The sequence below is a fragment of the Nicotiana sylvestris genome, chromosome 2 (genome assembly GCF_000393655.2).
Source record: "Nicotiana sylvestris chromosome 2, ASM39365v2, whole genome shotgun sequence".
NCBI classification, from domain to species: Eukaryota; Viridiplantae; Streptophyta; class Magnoliopsida; order Solanales; family Solanaceae; genus Nicotiana; species Nicotiana sylvestris.
Window position 1 is genome coordinate 205,516,172 of NC_091058.1, and position 24,210 is coordinate 205,540,381.

The 24,210-nt window shown below is 37.9% G+C and overlaps 1 protein-coding gene across 1 annotated transcript; it reads left to right on the top strand.

Moving 5' to 3' along the window:
• Window positions 1-20,131: 20,131 nt before the first annotated feature.
• Window positions 20,132-20,659, top strand: LOC138886194 (secreted RxLR effector protein 161-like). Its single transcript, XM_070167242.1, has one exon. It carries the CDS (start codon window positions 20,132-20,134, stop codon window positions 20,657-20,659), a length of 528 nt encoding a protein of 175 aa, XP_070023343.1.
• The last annotated feature ends 3,551 nt before the right edge of the window (window positions 20,660-24,210 follow it).

Here is a 24,210-nt window from a genome sequence, read left to right on the forward strand (position 1 = left end):
TGAAGCTGCTAACGAAAGAACACTTCTAACAGTAACCATTTTCACCACAGGTGAAAATGTTTCCTGATAGTCCAAACCTTCTCTTTGGTTGAACCCTTTAGCCACCAATCTCGCTTTGAGTCTTTCTATTTCACCTATAGCCTTATACTTTATTTTGTAAACCCATTTACATCCAATGGCTTTCTTTCCTTTGGGCAAGGGAACAAACTCTCAGGTTTTGTTATCCTCCAATGCCTTGATCTCTGTTTGCATTGCTTCTACCCACATTTTATCTCTGGCTGCCTCATAGTAGCTAGCAGGTTCTACTTCAGGGGAAAAGTTTGAGAGATAACTCTTATATTTAGGAGATAGGTTATCATATCCAATCACATCAGAGATAGGATATTGACAACAGTTGGACTGCTTGACTTTATCAGTCCTCACAAAATCTTTAAGCCATATAGGTGGTCTTGACTCTCTTGTAATTTTTCTAACTTCTGCGGGTAGAGGATCAGATAGAACCTGTAGAGTGGCTTGAACTGTGTCATCGTTAGTGTGGGCTGGAGTAACAATTGAATCAGACAAATCAACTGCTGATGAAGAATTTGGTTCAAGTGAAGAAATTGATTGAGAAGAAGGAGGAGAACATGGCGGAATAGAAGCAGAACATGGTGGAATAGGCTCCTCCAGCACAGCTGGACCGGATAGAACATGAATATCCAAGAATTGTAGATCAGTCTCGACTTCTGAATTCAAGGGAAAAACTTCCTCATAAAAGGTCATATCTCTACTTGTGAACAGAAGATTGTGTTCAAGGTCTAGTAGTTTGTAACCTTTCTGATGCATAACATAACCAAGCAATGCGCATTTCACTGCTCGAGCTCCAAACTTTTCACTTTTATAAAGCCATACTTTATATAAAACGTTTTACATATAGCTCAATATTATACTGCATTTTACTTCTTTTTTGGGCCCACCAATAAGTGTTCTGCGATTAACTGACATAACAATAATTCAAATATATAAAGCGCGGTATTATACTACATTTTACATAAAAAAATTCTGCACCCCGAGCTAGGACTTGCCTTATTTAAAGGCGTTAGGATTTTATGAAAATACGTTCAAAACTTTCCTTCAAACTTCCGTCCATACTTTTCTTCTTGTTATCAAGCATTTTTTTATAATGTCTAAAGAACAAAAAATAAGGGTTTCATAATATTGGGGGTGAGGGGGTGGGGTTGTAATGGAGAATAACTCTGTGAGATATAGTTCACCTCCACAATGTCATGTTAAATTGCCGCTTATACAAGTGACACACTAATACTTGTCCCATAAAGTTCTCCCCCTATACACGACTCTGAAGCCCCATATGGCTACATTGCGGATGCTATTGAATGAGAAGGAATAATCCTCAATTTATGGAAATCCAAACATTTTCCTACAAGAAAAAGGACTAGCCAAATATGAGAGATTTATAATTTTCTTCTAAATGAAAGAAAACTCAATTATGGTAAATATATCGCCCTTTCCTTCAACAGATAGGAAAACCAAATATGGTCAGAAAATTATGGCAAACACCTAACAATAAAATAGATCCTTAACAGTCAAAAACATCTTCTAAGTTATAAATTATCATTTTACTTGTCAAACATATATATTTTTCAATGTTGATACTCTCTATTTTCAAATACTAATTAATGGCTAAACCAATATTTGCAATTATATTATTATATATCTATATATATGTGCAAATATTGAAATATATTTATGATCAAGATTTGAAAGGAACAATTGCTTACTTGGAATTGATTGCATTGTGTAAGAACCAGAAGAGACACACCAAAACGTTTCTGGCCATTGTCATAACGCAGCTCATCACTATTATTCATGGAAATAATCCATATCCTCATATATGCTTTTACGTGTCGAGTCTTGCAAAACAAAATAGAAGAGAAATTCTACCACGTAAACCACGTTTTATATAAAGTGTGGTTTTAAACTGCGTTTTATATAAAATGCGGTTTTGAACCACATTTTACGTTAACGTGCCAAACGTCCGTTAAGGTAAAACGTGGTTCAAAATCGTATTTTACATATTTTGGTCACTATATGTTTTTTCCACCTAAAAAAGTATTTTGAGTCCAAAAAGACAATATTTCGGTTCCGGACTCCAAATATATCCCTCTACTTCAGGATATTGTATATATTTAATCCCGTTATACTATCAGGTCGAATTTACCCCTACCATTATGCTATCTGGACAAATTTACCCCTACCTTTATACTAACGATTAAATTTATCTCTACCATTAGCAAACTTTTAAAATTATCCATTGATCTGTTAAGTAATCCAAAATTTCCGAATTTTCTTTTATTTAAATAACTTATTATTATTCTTCCTCCTCTATCTCTCTCTTTTCTTCCTTCTTCTCCCACTCCCAAAACTAACAGAAGCGTCATCTCCAGCGACTGCTGCCCGCCAGTGCCCCCTTTTTCTTATTACTTGCGTGTAACCCTCACCCCCACTGTTTTTCTTCCCCCTCCCCTTCCTCTTCTTTTTCTCTCCCTTTTTTCTTTCTTTGCTACTGCTAGGGCTTCACCAGTGGTAGCGGTGACATCCCCCCTCTTTCTTGGTGCCATGGTATTTTGTGTGTATTGTAGGTAAGAGTCGGTGCCTATTGGCGGCAAGCGGGACGTGTGCATGAAAACATTGGACCACAGCCCATGCGAGTGTCAGTAAGAGGCGGCAGGAATTTGGACAGGAACGCGCCAGGTGCCGCAACATTGTCATGTGCATCAAGACAATCTCCAAGTTCTATTATCGGGAGTTGGTACCTCCCGTATTCATGTTATCCTTCTTTGTGTTAGCTATATTGTTGCCATTTTAGTTCGCATTAGTTTAAGCTCCATATTAGCGAGTCCATAGTTACAACTTGTTCTCTTCTAGTTTGTTCTGTTGCCTCTTGTGTGTTAGTGATTTCTTCAGTCTGTCGTAGGTATAGTGGTTGTAGTCTGGGATGGTAGAGTAAGGCTATGTCCTGGGGGGAAAGAGGCAAGGGGTAAGGGGTAAGGGGTAAGGGGTAAGGGAAATAAGGGAGCCTATAAGTTGAGAATTGGGTCATGGAATATAGGAACATTGACATATAAGTCTATAGAGTTGGCAAAGATCCTCCTGAAGAGGAAGATCAATATAGCATGTGTCCAGGAGACAAGGTGGGTAGGATCGAAGGCGAGGGATGCAGACGAGTATAAGCTTTGGTACTTTGGAGTCTGGAAGGGCAAGCATGGAGTAGGTATTCTAGTGAATAGGGATATAAAAGAGTCTGTGGTTGAGGTTAGGCGGGTGAATGATATATTAATAACTATTAAGTTGGCGGTTGGAGAGTGTACCCTAAACGTAGTTAGCGCCTATGTGCGCATGTAGGCATGGATGAGGAGGTTAAAAGGCGCTTCTCGGAGGGGTTGGATGAGATTGTGCGTAATGTTCCGCTTACTGAGAGGTTATTTATAGAAGGGGAATTCAATAGACATATTGGGTCGACTGCAGGTGGCTATGGCAAGGTGCATGGTGGATTTGGCTTTAGGGATAGGAACAGAGTAGGTACTTCGTTGTTGGATTTTGCTAAGGCTTTTGAGATGGTGATTGCGAACTCTAGTTTTATGAAGAGGAATGAGCACTTGGTTACTTTTCGAAGAGCGGTGGAAAAGAATTAGATTGACTATCTTCTCCTTATGAGATGTGACATAGGGTTGTGTAAGGACTTCACAGTTATCCTGGGTGAGATCCTCGCGATGCAACATAGGCTCTTGGTGATGGAATTTGGTATTATGTTAAAGAGGAAGAAGAGGTCTGTGCGAGGACGATCGAGGATCAGATTTGGAGCCCTGACTAAGGATAAAACTCAGGAGTTGGATGGGAGGTTAGCGACTATAGGATCCTGGAGTAGTAGCGGGGTCGCGAGTGTTATGTGGGCGATGACGGCAGATTATATAAGGGAGGCTGCGAGAGAGGTGTTAGGCATCTCGACGGGCTACTTTGGTAGGCACAAAGGTGACTGGTGGTAGAATAAAATGGTTCAAGGTAAAATGAAAGTGAAAAAGGCAGCATACCTGGAGTTAGTAGGGAGCACATGTGAGGAGGAGAGGAGAGCGAGCAGGGATAAGTATAATGTATCTAGGAATAAGGCTAAGTGTAGTGACCTGACTGGTTGTTTTGGGAATCTGCACTTTGCTCGGTATCTTGAGGGTTCGAGTATCTCTGCATGATGTATTTGACTTGCGTAAATCGTCGGTATTGGTTTTCAAGTTATCCGGAATCAATTTGGAAGAATGAACTTCAAGATTTAAGTTATAAGTTGGAAGAATTGACTGAGTTTGATTTTTTAGCATTTGACCTCGGAATGGAGTTTCGTTAGTTCCATTAGCTTTGTTGGGTGATTTTGGACTTAGGAGCACGCCCAGATTGTAATTTGGAGGTCCGTAGTTGAATTAGTCTTGAAATGGCGAAAGTTAGAGTTTTGAGAAGTTTGACCGGGAGTGGACTCTTTGATATCGGGGTCAGATTTCAATTCCGGAAGTTAGGGCAATCTCGTAATGTCAAATGTGACTTGTGTGCAAAATTTGAGGTCAATTGGACGTGATTTGATGGATTTGTGCTCTATTTTTTATTTTTATTGAAGCATTAGATCCGTATCGTAATTACGGAGCCATAGCAAAAAGAATCATCAAATTTGGACACCGTATGAGGAGTTTATGGTCATTTTACTAAGAATTGGGTTGCCAGATTTTTTTACGATTAATTATGAAATTGTCACTGACTTTGTATTTAAAAATCTGCATATTTTCAAATATTGAAACCAACATATCTCCTTCAATATAAGGTCAAATGGAGTAATTCATGAGCTTAACTTGACTAGAATTTCACAAGAAATCTATTGGAGGCATCAAAAGCGAGTTTCGAGATTATTTGGCATAAGAAACGAGGTAGAACAGTGGTAAAATGAGGGTTTTGTTCATTTAATATATTTTGAGTTGGGGAGCTCGGAATTAGAAAGTTGTTTTGGCGATTTTCACCATATGAATTGGGTTAAGTGTTCTATACTCAATTTTGGTTATATTCCATGAATCTATCTTCGATTTTAGCTTTTGGTTGATGAATTTAAAGAGGAAATTGGGGGTTTGGCCTAAAGTTTCATAATATGAATTTTTGAGTTTTGAACATCGATTTTTGAGTTGGAATTGAGTGAAACTAGTATGGTTGGACTCGTAATTGAATAGATTATTGGATTTTGTGAGTTTTGTCGGGTTCCGGGGTATGGGCCCGGGTGTGATTTTTGGCCGGATTTGGGATTTGATTTAGGATTCGATCTTTATCATTTGGAATTGTTTCCTTGGGCTTTATTTGATGTATTTGAGTTGCTTTTGGATATTTTTTAGCCGTTCGGAGGTCACTACGCGCGTGATGGCATTTTTGGAGCATCATTTGACTTGCTCGGTATTGTTATTAGCTTGTTCGAGGTAAGTATTTTGCCTATCTTTGTTGAGGGAATTTTTCCTCCTATTTGTCATTGTTTGCTACATGCGGGGGTGATACATATATGAGGTGACGAGCGTATATGTATCTGCCATGATTAATCATGCTCGAGAGTAGATTGTGCTATGATTGTGTCTTGTAGGATTATGTTACTTCCTTGCTTCATGCTTCACTTGATTTACTGATGTTAAGAACGTAGTATAAAATGTTAGTAATTAAGAATTACCCCAATATAACTTGAACGAATTTGGTTGAATTCTGAGAATACATTGATGTGTCTAATTCGGTCATCTCTATGCGAAATCATTATTACATTACTACGGCCCATATTCATGAGATACTGAACTCTTTGCTTGTGTTGTGGATCATCGTGAGAATTGTGGAAGTATTTGAATAATACGGTTCTCGAGGGTTGTTGAATCATTGTTGATATGGAAAGATGTGATTGCGATTTGTTTGAAATATCTGTTAAAATACTCTCCTTGATGTTATTTGTGCTTCATGCCTTTTCATTGATACTCATATTCTTGGTAAGGAAGAGTGTAAAGCAAGTAGGGTGATGTTGTGCCATTGTTTATACCTCATCATGTGAGGGAGAGTGTAAAGCATGAAGGGTGATGCCGTGCCATATCATTGAGAGCAAAAGCACGAAGGGTGATGTCGTGCCGTATTATTGAGAGTAAAAGCACGAAGGGTGATACCGTACCACATTATTGAGAGTAAAAGCACGAAAGGTGATATCGTACCATATCATTTGAGAGTTAAAACATGAAGGATGATGCCGTGTCATTTCATTTATATCGATATTCTTGTATGTTATCATGCAGTATTGGCACGATGGGTATTTTCGTGCAGGCGAGGATGAGGGATTGTTATGCATGTCCCTTATGTTTTACCCATTGATGGGTATTGTCATAATTATGGATCTGATGTGATTTATTGCCATTGTTATGTCATGATCTCCATCTCAATTGTTGTTGTGTTGCTCATACCTTCTACTTGCTTAACTTGCAAATACAATGCCCATTTTCAGCTTTTAATTATACTCATGTTATATCTATTTTGTTGCACCTTAGTGTAAGCCTTCCACCATGCTAGTCATTCATGCCCTTACTTGTTAACATTAAAGATCTTGTGTTTCCTTCTTATTTGCTATATTTGTACTTAGGCCTCCATTATGCTAGTTAATTGAAGTTGATACTCTTTGTTTTCCTATTGGTTGTTATTACTCACGTGCTTTCTGCCTAGTCTTTTACTGTTTCCCACATGTATATCCTCATCCATTGTTGCTACTTGCGTATTTCCTACTTTGTAATACCTGTTATCGTGTTTCTGTCATCTGGTTGGTTCTGCTATACGTACATTTGGGAAGGATGCGTTGAACGCACGAAGGGTGTTGCCGTGCTAATTGATTTGTCACAACATACATATATATATATATATATATATATATATATATATATATATATATATATATATATATACATACATACATACATACATACATATATATATATATATATATATATATATATATATATATATATATATATATATATACATACATACATACATACATATATGTATATGGTGAGGCAGAGATAGAAGCATGGTAGGTGTTACCGTGCCGTTTGACGTGATATCCTGGATATACTTCTTATACCAGAAAAGATTATAAATCTACTACTGAGATTCCTTTTAGTAATTGTTGACTGTCTCGCAGAGTTGTATACGGTACTTTTATCGGTTATGCTTTGAACTGCTTTTGCTATTAATCTAATGTACATGTTATAACAATAAGCATCTTTTAACTAAAAACCTCGTCACTACTTTGACGAGGTTAGACAAAATCTTTACTAGTACATTGCACTGATACTACACTTCTGTACGATGTGTATAGATTTTTGAAGTTGAGCTGCTGGTGATGTCGGGTGCTAATTCTGAAGATGTTCGAGCATTCTGGATATAGCTGCCTCTTATCCTTGGTAGCTTAGGTTTTGTTATTCTGTTTATGTATTTTTCAAACAGAACATGTATTTATTCATACTAGATTTGTAAATTCCAAGTCTTAGAAGCTCATGAGTCGTACTACCAGGTCTTGGATAAATTTGTAAATATCTCAGATGAGTGGTTTTTATCTGTTAGTTGGCTTACCTAGCGGGTTGAGTTAGGTGCCATCTCAATTTCATGCCCAAAATCGTGGTCAAAATCCAAAAATAAAAATTTTAGGTCTTTCCACCAAAACCCTAAGTTTATACCAATTTCCATACTTTAATCGGTAATAATACCATGTATTTAACTCACAAGGGGTAGAAGTAACTTACCTCATGCTTGATGATGAAGTCCCCCTCTTCAAAGGCTCCAAAATCACCCAAACAAGAAGAAAAAAATGAAGGATAATGGGCAAAATCCGATTTTTAAAGAACTCACTGCCTCCAGCATTTCTGCACCTGCGGTCACTTGACCGCTTCTGTGATCCCACAGGTGCATCCCCCACTACCGCTTCTGCGGTCTCCTTCCGCTTCTGTAGTTATCTCTCTCGCTTATGTGCTTGCGCAGATGCAACCAATACCCCGCATCTGCGGTCCTTCCCTTGGCTGCCCAGTTCCGCTCCTACGACTCCCAGGCTGCTTCTGCGGCTCCGCACCTGCGGCCACAACCTCGCAGGTGCGGTTACACCAGATATCATCTGCCTCAGTTTTTGTTCAAATTCAAAGTTTGATCCTTTAACCACCAGGAATCCACCCGGGCCCCCCCGAGACCCCGTCTAATCACACCAACCAGTCTCATAACACCTTACGAACTTGCTCGAGACCTCAAATCACACCAAATAGCGCTAGAATCACAAACCACACCCCATTTCAAACATGATGAACTTTAGAACTTCGAACTTCTTCATCCGATGCCGAAACCTATCAAATCACATCCGATTGACCTCAAATTTTGCGCACAAGCCATATTCGACATTACGGAACTACTCCAACTTCTAGAATCAAAATTCGACCACGATATCAAAAAGTCCACTTCGGGTCAAACTTCTCAAAAACCTTCAAGTTTCCAACTTTAGCCAAATGACTCCAAAAAATGACCAACGGACCTCTGAATTCACTTCCGATCGCGCTCCCAACACCAGAATCACCATACGGAGCAATTCCCCAACTCGGAATTCCAAACGGACATCAATAACAATGAAATGCACTGCAACCCAAACTTATGAAATTCTTCCAGAACTGCTATCTTCCACAATAGGTGCCAAAACATTCTCGGGTCTTCCAAAACTCGATCCGGACATATGCCCAAGTGCGAAATCATCATACGAACCTGTTGGGACCTTTGAATCCTGATTCCGGGGAGGTTTACTCAAAAATCCAATCTTAGTCACTTGTACAAACTTAAAGCTTCCGAAATGAGAATTCTCTTTCCAAATCGACTTTAAACTTCTCGAAATTCAATTCCGACCATGCGCACAAGTCATAATGCCTGATGTGAAGCTACTCACAACCTCAAACTGTCGAACGATGTGCTAGAGCCCAAAACGACCGGTTGGGTCGTTACATACTATCTCAGATGGATAAACCAGAAAAATTCGAAAATTTCTAGACAAAGAAAAGTAAATTTAATTACAGCCTAATAAAAAAGAAAAAAGAATTGAATTGCTCAATATCTTACTTGTTTATGCGTTAAACATTCTCAATAATTGTGTCTTTGTGATGATTCGATAGGTCATTTTCAGTTTTAACCTTTATTTCTCTGTTTCGAAACCTCGAATAGCTCCGTTTAATATTTCTCGATTTGCGTGGATAGTCCATGTCCTTTTTTCTAGAATGTTTTATGAGAAAATGATGAAAATTTGAAATCGTGCCTTAAAACTCATTTGAGTTGACTACGGTCAACGCTTTGTGTAAACGGATTCATATTAGCGTTTTGACGATCCCAGTGGGTTCTTATCGTGATTTGAGATTTGGGCATATACTCAGAATCGAATTTGGAAGTCCCTAACTTGATTTAACGTAATTTGTTGAAAACTAGCAATTTAAAGGTTTAAAGAATTCATAAGTTTGACCATAGGTTGGATTCATTGGTACTGGGTTCAGATTTATGTTCTGGAACTTGCAATAGGTTCATTTCAGTATTTATGACTTGTCTGCAAAATTTGGTGCAAAACAGAGTTGATTTGACGTGATTCAGACGTTCGGTTGAAAAATTAAAAGTTCTTAAGTTACTTTAAAAATATCATTCGTTTTAGTGTCCAATTCGTGGTTCTAGGTATTATTTTGATGTTACGATTGCTCAAGCAAGTTCGTATGATGTTATTACACTTGTGTTCATGTTTGGTTTGGAGCTCGAGGGGCTTGGGTGAGTTTCAGATATGTTATGGACCATTTTGGACGTAGAATTGTTTGTTTTTTTGAAGTGCGTTGTCACCTAATGCGTTGTGCCTCGCGATCGGGAAGTCTCTCTTGCGATCGCGAAGGGGAAATTGGGGTTGGGTGTATTTCTTTATTGTGAACAAGATAGCTGGGTCGCGAACACAGAGCGTTGGAGGATTTACCCTTCGCGAACGCGACTGTTGATACCTAATTTTTTCATATATATATTTTCAATATGTAAAATAACTTCAAAATAGCATATAAATTCATACATAAGCATTTCCAAATGTTTTATTATTTTTCCATAATTCTTTAAAGGTTTAAATCGATTTATTTTTTCCTTTTTATCCATAAAATCTCAATAATTATTTCCAAAATTAGTATTTTGATGATTCATTTATGCGATTTTTATATTTATGCCAAAATATAGCTAAAATAAATTTTATGTATTTTTTACAATTTTATTTAGTATTTTAAGGTTAAATTGCACATAATTACAATATTAGCCATTTTGAGGTTTAATTGTGTCTTATATTCATAAAATTGAGGCTTGTATTTTTAAATTATAAATTATGTGTTATAAATCATTTTAGCCCTTTTAATTTAGTTTTCAGAAATCATTTACTATTTTTATAATTTAAAAAGGGGAAAATTGGCTATTTAAATAATAGCCCATTTGTATTTAAATTTTAGCCTATATTGAACCCCAATTCCCAGCCCAATTCCGAATTAAACCCGACCTTAGCCCAATTTTAAACCCAACCCAAGCCCGGATCCCTACCTACCCGTTTAATCCAGGCCGTTGATCATTTAGATCAACGACCACCACTTCACCTACCTAAAATAAACCTAAATGACCCCTTACCCTATTTCATTTCTCACCACCCGCCTCCCTTGAATCCCTTTCCTCTCAATTCTCTCTGCAGCCTCACATAAACCCTAGCCGCCATCATCCAATTCCAGCCTAATTCCTTTCAATCCCTACCTAATCCATGGACTCCCATGGCTGCTTGAGAGGTATACCAGCCTCTTACATCTTCTGGTGGCCCGTTTGTGCGATTTCATGGACAGAGCTCGAAGAGATCTGGTCCAGTCCTTGCTCAACCTCTATCTTTGGTCTTTTTCCGGCCATCCATGGCCGTTCAAGTCAGATCCTTGATTTTTCCGGCTGGATCGGTAACTTTCCAAAGTCTTTGTCACTTTTCTGGGTTCTCTAAAACCCTAACCTTTAAGAGCTTTCAATTTTCTTTCAGATCTACCTTAGATTTGTGTATGCTATGGACCTCTCAAATGTTTTCCTTTAAAATTTTCGATTTTTCAAAACAACTCTTTGTCTTCAACGATTAGAGTCTCTCTTAACCTCTTTTAAAAGATCTCTTCTCTGATTTTTGGTGTTGTTTCATGATTTTTACTATGTTCAAACGATTTATTTACGCTTTTTCTTCTACTTGATTCAACATATTGAAAACCCTAAATAGTTTGGTTCTATCCAGGTACTGAAACTGTCCTCTGTTTTGAGTACATACCTGTTCGATTGAGTTCTTTGTGTTTGAATCCTTTTTCCTTGTTTGACTTATCTAATTCTGAGTTCTTACCATTTTTTAAACTCGACTATTATATAAACCCTAAATTTCTTAAAGGGTTTTCCTCACTTATAGCTGTAAGTTCTTTACTTGTTTCTGACTTTCTTTACCTGTTAGTTTGTTTCTCTGCACTCTGGTTCTATGTGACTACTCAACTTAGTTGACTACTGTGCTTCGAGTAGGTTTCTTTTACTACTGAATCCTAGCTTACTCCTACTACTACTGTATGTTTGTGTTACTTTTTTTGTCAATATGTTTGACCCTGCATGCCTAATATATCTGTTCATTCCTTGCTATTTATATGTTGAAATGCAGAGTCATGATTCTTTCTTGATCAATCTTGATTTCCTCAATGTTACGACTGATTGCAAAAGGTTCCCTTATAAACCCTAATTTCACTATTTTGTTTAAAATTGATTAATTCCTTTCCTTTACTGTGATGTATTACCCTGCTGAATCTTTTTCCCAAAAATAAGTATATTTTGTACTTAGACTCAAATATTCACCTTATACTTTTACTACTACCCCTTTATATGGCAAGAATCAATCTGTCTCAAACTGATTTATTTCCTTAATTAACCTTGTTAGTATCCGTTTGAGCAATAATCCCTTGATTAAAAGGAAGTACTTGTATTGATTGATTCTAATTGTGATTATTTCCATATTTGTGTTAAAACCTTACTTGTTACCTTATTCTTTACTCATTTTTAAAAACTATAATACCCTACCCTCCCTTCTTTAAACAAACGAACAATTGAGTTCAAAACACATTTACACTCAAAACTCTCTCTTTCTCTATGCTGTAATATGTTCCCTTCCCCCTTAGATTAATGTTTACCTTATGTGTGTTTTGAAGTATACTTTGTTGGTCACTTGTTGTGTACTTACCGTCTTGTGAATCCCAAACCCCCATATACCCTCTATGTGTTTATGTTCTTTTGGCTGGTTTCTGACCATGCCAGCATGAGCTATTGCTGTGCATGTCCAAACCAGACCCCTGCTGGGGTCATGTGCTTACAGACAAGTGTATTCCCCAAATCCCTTGACCCCCTTTGAATGACTACTGATTCTGTGTAGTTTTAAGTTTTACTACTACATCTGCTTTCAAATTGCCTATGTTACTGATTACTTTCAACCCAGTTTTAAACAAGCTCTTTTTCCGAACTATGTCAATTACTCTCACCTATTCCTAGAATCTAGGTTCTTCCCCTCTTGTGTGAGCCTTGCCTTGGGACCCTTGAGATCCCTCTGAACTTGGACACATAAGAGCTGGCCCTTCCATGCTACACTCATTCTATTTGGTTATGCAAATCTGGGTGTGAGCACTGCCCGGGATCCCTTGTGGTCCTTAGGGAACTCTGACATACCAAGATATGAGAAAGGCTTTGAAATGTTGGCATTGAAGTGGCTCATTACATAACTCAGAGAGGAAGTCAAGATCAGGCTTCCTATGGTTGTAATAGCTTATTTCTGCACTTCTTTGTAATTCAATCATTTGGTCTGTAATAATTTGTAAACAATATTGGGATGATTAGTGAAAAGGGTGGGTAGTTGTATATTGTGGGTAAATTAGGTAGATAAAATGCATATAGGGTCTATTTTGATTAAAATATGGTCTATTAGATAACATGCCTATAGGATCTGCTCTGGTTTAAAATGAATTCTGCATGCTTTACTTTCACACAATTAGAAACCATGTCTATAGGATCTAAATAGCTATAATAAAAATCATGCCTATAGAATTTAAAACCAGTTTAGTTGGAGAAGCCGTTTAGTTCACGTTGTTTATTCTGAATTAAATTAGTTAATTATTCTTCTGCTTCTTTAATAAGTTTTCAAACACTGCCTTAAGTTAATACCATTAGAAAGTATGTCTATAGGATCTCAAGTTGTCCATTTTAAATCAATCACTGCTCTACTGCATTCCTAATCATTATAGATATCATGATCATAGGACATCACTATTACGCCTAGGCAAGCCTTAGGTAATTACTCGAATAAAATTGGAAATGCTTTTGTTTAATTACCAACTGCTACAACCAGTAGGCAAACCTTATTCAGACTTCTTTTTGGAGTTATATAATGAATCTGGTTCTGACTCAAACCCTGCTTTAGGATTTATAAAATTCAGACCTTAACTGTGTTTAAGTCATGCTATTTATATGTATTATTTGCGGAGGTATACATGAGCCTTCTAATTGTTTATATGTTCCCTCTCTAAATGCAGTCCTATGTGTTTTTGCATGTCGCCTTAGCCTTTTTACCTTTAAACCTAAGTGTCAGCCTAAAACCTCCCTCTTATAGGAATAATAGTCCTAAATTCCTCCGGGACTGATAGGAGTGAGACGGGTAACAACATGCAATAAAGGTCGAGACCAATCCACGCTTTAATACCTTCACGGGGTGGGAAGGGCAGATATGGATATGATGACCTGTGCGCTAATACCACGTAGATCCCCTCTTATGAGGAGTGTCTTACCGGGTATTGCATTGAGGTTATCCATATTACAAACAAACCTAGAACCCCTTTTTATTTTTTTACGAGCATGTTTAGCCTGTAACTCTTTTCAAAACCCTTTTAATTCGTTTTTTCCAAACGTTTGTATATTTAAACTTAAATCCCCTATTACTTGAGCCTTTATTTGTTTACTTGCTAATTTCACAAATTCACAAAAACTATCTGGCCGGGAACCACACTAGTGGATCCTAAGGGGTGACTAACACATTCCACTTGGGATAATTTCAAGCCCTTACCCTATTTGTGGTTATCAAACATAGTTGTAGTTAAATCTTATAGGTGCCCTAAAGCACCTTAAAATCATTAGGTGGAAACTCTTCAAATACCCAAAAGGAAATGAGTCATTACGCCCTATTAATGTCAAAACCCGGACTCCACTTCGATGGAAGGGAAAAAGGGGGGCGCGACAACATGACGACTCTGATGGGGATATTTAGGCTTTTACCATTTCAGATTGTTCTTGTGAATTTGTACCTCCCTATGTGCAATTACTTGTTTAAATTTCTTTAAGCATTTAATTTCTCTTTTCAAAAGCAAAACTGACATATCTTCTTTGTTTCCTTCCTTTATTGCTGCTTTAAATTATAAAACTGTTGTATTTATCGCTTTCTTAACGTGCAAATACATGTCAACATGCTTTTAATTATTGCATAATCATGCTCAATATTATACTCCACTCGTGCCAAACAAATACTATAGCAACGCTTGATGAGTGGTTGCGCTCTTCCTATATCATTACCCCTAAATTCGGAAAGGCATATTTGCGGTAAAACTAGTCGATCAGTGGTACAGTCGACAGTTCCGTGCCTTCCCCCCTTGAGTTGTCCGCTCAAGGGTACTAGTCTAAAACCCCATAGAAACCGTACTCTATCCAATTTATGCATGCATCATATTCAAACCTAGCTGGGTCAGTTATTGTTGGCCCTAGAACAGGTGAAGTTTTGAAGAATGACAAAAATAACTCAGTCATGGACCAGGTCTATCTTGTGAAGCACAGTCATGATAAACCTATACATGTGAGATGCACGTGAAGAAGATAAGTCCTACTGATCAAGCAACAATATCTCCTGATCTGATCGAAAAGGTTACATATTGGATAAGGGGAGAAAGTCTCCTTATATGAAGAGAACACAATCTAGGATGAAGATAGTGTTAGAATTTGAGATCATCATGAACTCTTCTATGATAGGATATCAGTAATTGAGTTCCAATCAAACTCTGATTACTAACCCATTAAATGTTAGTGTTGTTCTCTTTTATAGGTAATGCATATACGCAGAAGTTAACTAAATTGATAGCAAACGAGCAAGGTGATTTTGTAAGCAATTTATGTGTGATTTGAGTGTGCACTCCTGAAGCTACTTGAACGAGATAGAAGAACCAGTTCCATTGTGTCTATCTTTTATTCTAGTTCAATTGTAGTAGGTGGTTTAAAGTTGTACCTTCCAGCTTTCATAGAATCAATTGTATTAGGTACCTAGAGTGTTCAAGTTATAGCTAACTTGAAGTTGTCACAACAGTTGAGGCTGTGTGCCACAATGGGATTAGAGTTAATCCTTAGATTTACAAAGAGTTTTTGTAAATGTTGTTTTGGCTCAGTAATTTTAGTGGAAGTTTGGGAAAATCCTACTGAGTAGTAGGTTGTGAGTTTTTCACCTTTTGATCCAGGTGTTTTCCACGTAAAAATCTTTGTGTTCTTTATTTTCTGTATTTATTATTCCGTAAACAGTAGTAGTTGGAACACCTAGAAGAACCAGGTTCTTCTATAGTTCAGTTAAGCGAAAATTGGGTACTATACAAATTACCCCTCTCTTGTGTAGTATTGACGCTTAAAACATAAATTGGTATCAGAAGAGGTTATACTTGAAGAGGCTAACATCTTAGGAAAAGATCGAAATGAGTGCACTACCTAGGAACTGGGAAGGGGAATCCACTGCTAGGCCTCCACTCTTTAATGGTCATTACTATTCTTGGTGGAAGAACAGGATAAGAGATCACATCATAGGAGAAGACTATGAACTCTGGGATATAGGCATAAATGGTCCTGTGGCAACTACAAAGAAGAATGCTGAAAGGGTGGATGTGCCAAAGACAAGAGCTGACTGCACTGCTGAAGATTTGAAGAAATGAGAGAAGAATGCCAAGGCCAAGAAATGGCTTGTGTGTGGACTGGGTCCAGATGAGTACAATAGGATTCAAAGTTGTACTACTGCTAAGGAAATATGGGACACTTTACAAGTGGCTCATGAAGGAACTCCTCAAGTAAAGAGATCAAGAGGAGCACTGCTATATTCTCAATATGAGAATTTCAGTATGAAGGAAAGAGAATCTATCCAGGAGATGTACACAAGGTTCACAACACTAACAAATGAACTTAAATCTCTTGGGAGAATTATCTTTGAAGAAAACAAGGTTGAGAAAATCTTGACAAGGGTTTTACCAGTGACTTGGGAAAACAAAATCACTGCTATTCAGGAATCAAAGAATATTACTACCCTTAAGCTGGATGAACTGATTGGAAACCTCACTGCCTATGAACTGAGAAGGCAAACTATGAAAATGGATGCACCCAAGAAGGAAAGAAGTCTGATTCTTAGAATAGCTGAAGGTTCAGATCTGGAGGATGATGAAATGGCCATGATCACAAGAGATTTCAAAAAGTACCTGATGAGAGGAAAGAGTTCTTCAAGAGGTACAACCTTCAACAAACCAAGGGTTCCTGAGAAACAAACCAATGAGGGTTGCTACAAATGTGGTAAGACTGACCACATGATCAAGAACTGTTCTCAATGGGAAATTAAGTGGAAGAAGAAAAGGGCAGAACGAAGGAACATGTTCAACCAAAAAGGAACAAAGGATCAACAAAGACTATGGTTGTTGCTTAGGAAGAAATATCAGATGAGGAATCAGAAGATGAAGCTTGAGATGAACAAGCAATTATGGCCATCAGAGAATCAGATGATGAACAAGAGGTAAATATCTTTCATCTTAAAGAGAAAATTAAATTCCTGTCTAAAGAAAGGTTGTCTGAGATATTGCTAGACTTCATTGATGAGTCCGAGATAATTAACAATGAGAAGGAAGATCTGTCTAGGAAATGTGTGATCCTAAAAGACAAGTGCAAAAATCTAGAATCTAGGGCTAATGAGAGTGATAGTAAAAATGCTGAGTTGAAGAACCAGGTTCTTAAACTTGACACTAGTGTCCTAGAACTTAGGTCTGAGAACTTAAAACTGAAACTAGGAACATGTAAGAAGAAAGCTGACCACACACATCACACCCTAGAATAAAACTTAGGAAAAATGAAGGATGAGTTGTACATGAAGGATGAGCAGATAAAAGTCTTAAAAGAAGATCTAAGGAAGGTAAAACATGAACTAGACAGAACTTGCAAATGGAACAAGGCTTCTGATGTACTTTCCTGGCTACAAGAACATCACAGTAGCAACAAAAGAGGACTTAGCTATGGGACTCAAACACCTATGTCGGATCCCAAAAGCAAGTACCTCACTCTCCCTGAGAACAAAATCTGCATGCACTATGGCAAGACTGCGCATTACAAAAATGAATGTAATGCAAAAGAAAAAGCCAGTCAAAAGAACAAAGCTTTTGTTCAAGAGAAAAATAGGCTGCCTGGATGGGCTAAAAGTAATTTGATTTATCCCTTTGCCTATAGAAAGGGACCCAAACTAGTTTGGGTTCCTAAGACTAACCCTTGATTTCTTTTTGCAGGTCCAAGTGAAGGGAAGTAGTCAAATATGGTACATGGATAGTGACTACTCAAAATATATGACTAGAAGTAAGAACCAGTTCCTTTCACTTGAGGTAAGAACCAGTTCCTTTCACTTGAGGACTTAAAGGGAGGTAATGTATCCTTTGGAAATGGGACGAAAGGTGAGATTATTGGGTTGGAAAGGTAGGTAAGACAGACTCTCACTCCATTGAGAATGTCTACTTGATAGATGGCTTGAAATATAGCCTGATCGGTGTGTCACAACTGTGTGATAAAGGTAACCTTATGGCATTCACCTCTACTAAATGCTTTGTGATTAACCTTACCACTGACAAAATTGTTTTGCAGGGAAAAAAAGTTAACAATATTTACATTGTAGATTTGCCTACTCTTTCAGAAAATGAACTCACCTGCCTAAGTGTGTTGGATAGTGATCCCCTCCTGTGGCACAAAAGACTTGGTCATGCTAGTCTGAATCAGCTAAACAAATTAGTCTCTAAGGACTTGGTGATAGGGTTACCTAACATCAAGTTCAAGGAAGACAAAGTCTGTAAGGCCTGTGCAAGGGGGAAGCAGGTAAGATCATCCTTCAAAAGCAAGAAAATGGTAAGCACAACCAAGACGTTGGAACTGGTCCATATGGATCTCTGTGGTCCAATGAGAACCATGAGCAGAGGTGAAAAGAAATATGTAATGGTAGTTGTTGATGATTGTTCTAGATTTACCTGGGTACTATTTTTAACATCTAAAGATGAAGCATTTGACATGTTTACTGTTTTTGTTAGAAAAACTCAGAAACAACTAGGTAATCAACTTGCATCCATTAGGTCTAATCATGGAACTGAATTTGAAAATGCTGTTTGCTGAATTCTGTGATGAGCATGGTATAAATCATAACTTCTCTGCCTCTAGGACTCCTCAACAAAATGGAGTAGTTGAAAGAAAGAACAGTACTCTTGAAGACATGGCTAGGACTATGCTTCTTTCTAGTAAACTACCCCACAGCTTCTAGGCAGAGGCTGTAAACACTGCATGTTACATTATCAATAGATGCATGACTAGACCCCTTGTAGAGAAGACTCCCTATGAGTTACTTAAAGGGGGAAAACCAAATATATCCCATCTTAGGGCATTTGGATGCAAGTGCTTTGTGCACAATAATGGAAAGACTCCCTAGGTAAGTTTGATCCTAGAAGTGATGAGGGAATATTCTTGGGATATTCTTCACATAGTAAAGTATATAAAGTGTTCAATAAAAGAACTTTGTGTGTAGAAGAAAGTGTGCATATAGTGTTTGATGAAACTAACATTCTTTATGAGAGACAAGAACATGAAGATGAAGCCATTGGATTGGTAAAGGATTTGACTGAAGTCTCAGCACAAGTTAAAGTGGCACTAAAATATGGAAGAGGTGATGGAACAGGTCCTTCCATTTAGGGCAACCTGACAGGGGGAACTGATCAAAGAGGAATTGAAACAAATCCCCTAAAAGAACCTATTTATGACCCTATTCCTCAGCAACATAACATGGGAGAAAACATCTAACAGACATCAGTTGGTTGTGAAACCTCACAAGTATCAAAGTTCTCATCCTATTAAGAACATAATCACTAATCCAACATCTGGAGTCAAAACTATATCACAATTAAAGAATATGTGTGCTTTTGATGCTTTCTTGTCTCTTATTGAACCTAAAAATGTTGTTGAGGCTTTGCATGATGCAAACTGGGTGAATGCAATGCAATATCAACTCAATCAGTTCGAGAGAAGTCAAGTTTGGTATCTAGTTCCAAGACCCAAGGACATATTAGTTATTGGTATAAAATGGGTCTTCAGAAACAAACTTGATGAAGATGGAACAGTTACAAGAAACAAGGCAAGACTTGTGGTCCAAGGTTACAACCAAGAGGAGGGTATATATTATGATGAGACTTTTGCTCCAGTTGCAAGACTAGAGGCAATAAGACTCCTCATAGCCTTTGCTGCACACATGGAATTCACTCTCCATCAGATGGATGCCAAAAGTGCCTTCCTGAATGGCTACCTGAAAGAAGAAGTATTTGTAAAACAACCTCCAGGGTTTGAGAGCAAGGAATGTCCTGAGCATGTGTACAAATTAGACAAGGCTCTCTATGGACTCAAGCAGGCTCCTAGAGTATAGTATGAATGACTGTCCAAATTTCTGCTTGAACATGGCTACAAAAGAGGTAAAATTGACAGTACCCTATTCTTAAGGGAAAAAGGTAAGGATCTCCTTGTGGTACAAATATATGTTGATGACATAATCTTTGGGGCCACCACTGATAAACTAAGTAAGGATTTTGCCAAATTAATGGGGAGTGAGTTTGAAATGAGTATGATGGGTGAGATTAACTTTTTCTTAGGCTTACAGATCAAATAAAGCCCAAATGGAACCATGATCCATCAACAGAAGTATGCAAAAGAGCTGATCAAAATGTTTAAAATTGATGAATCAAAGGAAATAGACACCCCCATTGCAACTGCCACTAAATTAGATATAGATGAACCTGGTTCTTCAGTTGATCAGAAGTTGTATAGGGGTATGATTGGTTCACTCTTATATCTTACTGCCAATAGACTAGACATAGTTTTCAGTGTAGGGCTTCGTGCTCGCTTTCAGGCCAATCCAAAAGAGTCTCACTTGACTGCTGTCAAGAGGATACTAAGATATTTGAAAGGCACCACTGATCTATGTATTTGGTATCCTAAAGGTAGTAATTTCAATCTAGTAGGATATGCTGATGCTGATTATGCAGGTTTCCTTGTGGATTGGAAAAATACCTCAGGTATGGCTCACTTTCTTGGCTCATGTATTGTATCTTGGGCCATTAAAAAGCAAAATTCAGTGGCCTTATCTACTATTGAGGCTGAATATGTTGCTGCTACTTCTTATTGTGCTCAATTGTTATGGATCAAACATTAGTTGGTAGATTTTGGCATTGAAGTTGGTTGCATTCCTATATTTTGTGATAACACTAGTGCTATAAGTATGACAAAGAACCCTGTTCATCATAAGAGGACTAAGCACATAGATGTTAGACACTACTTCTTAAGAGATAACTATGAGAAAGGATTGATCTCCATAGAATTTTATACTACTGATAAACAAATTGCTGACATCTTCACTAAAGCACTGAGTAGAGAAAACTTTGAGAGGAACAGGTTGGAATTAGGGATGATTAAGATCACCTAATAGGTCCAGCTCAGAATGCAATGAAAAAAATTGAAAAAGGGAATTTTTTGGCTAGGAATTCTGAACTTGTGTAATTATCTAGATTAATTCTTACTCAGCTCCATACTTTAATTAGTATACTCCTATGACATGTGCTTATATGACTCACTGATCTCTTACAAAATTTTCTCTATTTTGGCATTTGAGGCATGTTCAAGAGACTTCTAAATAAAGAACCTGGTTCATTAGTATGTGTTCATATGAAAGCTAAGGTATGTTTTCTATACTCTGCACAATTAGAAAGATTAATAATTCAATCATGAGCAGAAGTCCTATACTTGTTAAATTCCTAGAAAATTCTATCCGTTAGCATTGAACCAGTTTTGTTTGCCTGGAACTCTAAACCGAAAATTTTGCCTAAAATCTAGGGAAGATAAACCGATCATTCAAAATCTGGAATTTCAGGCTGATTAGACCTCTATTTGACCACTTCAAAAGGCTGTCGTTACCTATTAAATATGTATTTCTCTTTAAATACACATAATTTCTCCTGCCATCTTTATAATTCCAAATCATCAAAATTGTTTCTTCACTTTCACTTGCCCTCTTCTCCAAAACTCTAAATTCTCATATTCTCTCAAGAAACCAACTATCATGACTAACCCACAAGACAATCCTGGAACTCCTCCACCACCATCTCCCTTAAATTCATCCACACCTCATCCACCTAGTACATCACCAAAACCTAGACTGTGTAGGGTGAGAATGCTTGCTCGAAAGACTGTAGCGTCTGGGGCTCTGAGGATGAAATTAAATGAAAAGTTGAAGGCAAGACAGGCCCAAAACGCTAGCTCCATCTCTGATTCTGAATCATATCAATCCGCTACTTCAAGGGAAGAACCTGGGTCTTCTAACTCTAAAAAGACTCAAGAATCTCCATCTAAGGTAATTTCTTCTGAGAATCTAGAATCTTGGTTTATTCTGGTTAGGTAAGTTAAGGATGTAGAAATACCAGGGTCACAAAGAAGTGGAGGTAAAAAGAATTCTGAAAAAGAAAAAGAGAGAGAGGGTGATTGTGGTGATGATCGGGGAAATGGGAAGGGAGCAGTTCTTGCTATTTGTGGGGTTGCACAAGAAAAGGTAGAAAAGAGTGGCATGAAGTCAGGGGGAAGTGGTTCTGGGGAAGCTTCTGAGGGGTTGGTTCATCTGAGTACACAGAGAGATGAACCTGTTTCATCTACTGAAGAGACCCTAGCAGACCTACTGAAAAGGGTTGGGGCAAGCTATGACCCAAAGAAACGCAGAACTCCCACAACAAAAGCCCTCAATGTTCCTAAGCCTTTCAAGAAAAGAAAGGCTTTATCCCTAACACCTACTGCCTCTTCACTGCCAAAGGGTAGAGCCACAAGAAGCAGGGTGAAACAGAGTGAAGCTAATCTATAAAGGGCTTTAAAAAAGAGTAAGAAAAAGAAAATGGATAAAGGAAAGGGAAAGATTGCAGAATCCTCAGAGGCTGTTGAGGAAGAGGAGATAGAGCTGGTCCATCAAGAAAGGGGTACATCAGTGGAGGTTCCTACCCCCAAGACTAAAAAGCCCAAGACCTCCTCCAAGAAGTTTTCCTTTATGTCTGAGGCTGCTGAACCTACACTAGCCAAGATGACAAGATCTGCAGTGAAAAACAAACAATCAAATTTTTTTAAAGATGATGAATGTAGTGGAGAAGAAGAAGAAAATGATTCTGTGAAGGAACAGGATAAGCTTGCCATGTTTTTCAAAAGAAAGATTTTAAAAGGAAGATTGCTAAAAGACCCAGTGGAACCAGGAATGATGAGATTGGTGGATGCTTTAGCTGCTTAGGGATGGAAGGACATGGTCTTTCAGATGGATGGTAAGCTAGCCAGAAATGAGCTAATTGAATTTATGGCCAATGCTGCGGTTAAGGATGGCATTGTTAGTAGCTTGGTGAAAGGAGTCCAAGTGTAGTTTGATGCAAAGAAACTGGGAGAGATCCTGGACCTACCCTCTGAAGGGTTTGATGACTGTACAAGGCAAAGGTGGCCCTGCCTGGACTCCCTCCCTACTACTATTGCAATCACCAGGAGGTTTTGTGATTCAGAAAAGGTAAATGAAGCCAGGGCTATGCAGAAAAGTGAAATAAGGCCTGAGCACAAGGTCTTGTTTGAATTTGCAAAACAAGTGTTTATTGCCTAGACATGAGAGAAGGCACATTGCTAATTACATGGATCTAATTCTTATGGAGTGCCTAGAGAGAGGAAAACAAATCAATTGGCCTGCCTTCATTATCATGCTGCTAGACAGGATCATAAATGGCTCCAAGGCCCATGATACTCCCTATGGCTTTATTCTAACCATAGTTCTGGACAGGCTTAATGTGCCTATGAAGAAATGGGAAATGGCCTCGAGCAAGGATCACTTTGGCATTAATACTCTTCTCGCTTGTGATTATGGAGTCACTGCCATCCCAAATGAACCTGGTTCATCTCAGAAGGCACCCATAAGCAGCAAAGTTAGGACTCTAGTTCAGGAATGTGCAGCCAAGGATGCTAAAATAGCTAGGCTCAAGGCTTGTCTGATTGAAGTGGAAACTGAGAGGGATGGTCAGAACTGAGCTTGCCAAAGAAAAGGAGAAGAATGATGGAATTCTTTATAACATGCTGAGTTTTCTCCAAACACAAACACAAACCTCTAGTTCCTCCAAGCCTTAGGACTCCTGAACTTGTTTAGTACCTTACTGACCCAAATTAGGGATGTTTCTATCTTTTGTTTTTTGCTCATGGTTTGAATGTTTTTCTTTCTTTTTGTGGATTGTTTGTGGCAACATATCTCTATCATTGATAACTACTGTTTTGTTCTTGTTCAATGATTAATCTGTCCTTGATAGTTTAAATATGTTTGCTTGATTACTGATGATTGCACCATGATTGTACTTGCAGTTGCCCCAGTGGCCATGGGTACTTATTAAATTCTGGGTATCACACTTTGTATGCAACTTTTCGATGATGCAAAAAGGGGGAAGAGAAATTGTGCTTTACACATTCTGAAAATAAGTGATATTTATAACCTAATTAACCTGGTCCTTGATGATAAGTGAATACTCTAGGTTTAGTATTGATGGCTAAGATAAGTTCTTACAGGTTCCAAATCAGTAAGAAGCACAGAGTTTATCATCATCAAAAAGGGGGAATTTGTTGACCCAAGAACAGGTAATGTTTTGAAGAATGACAAAAAGAACTCAGTCATGGACAAGGTCCATCTTATGAAGCACAGTCATGATAAACCTA

What these genes read in the sequence shown, in the direction of transcription:
- LOC138886194 (XM_070167242.1), top strand. Translation starts at nt 20,132, where the DNA reads ATGATCCATCAACAGAAGTATGCAAAAGAGCTGATCAAAATGTTTAAA.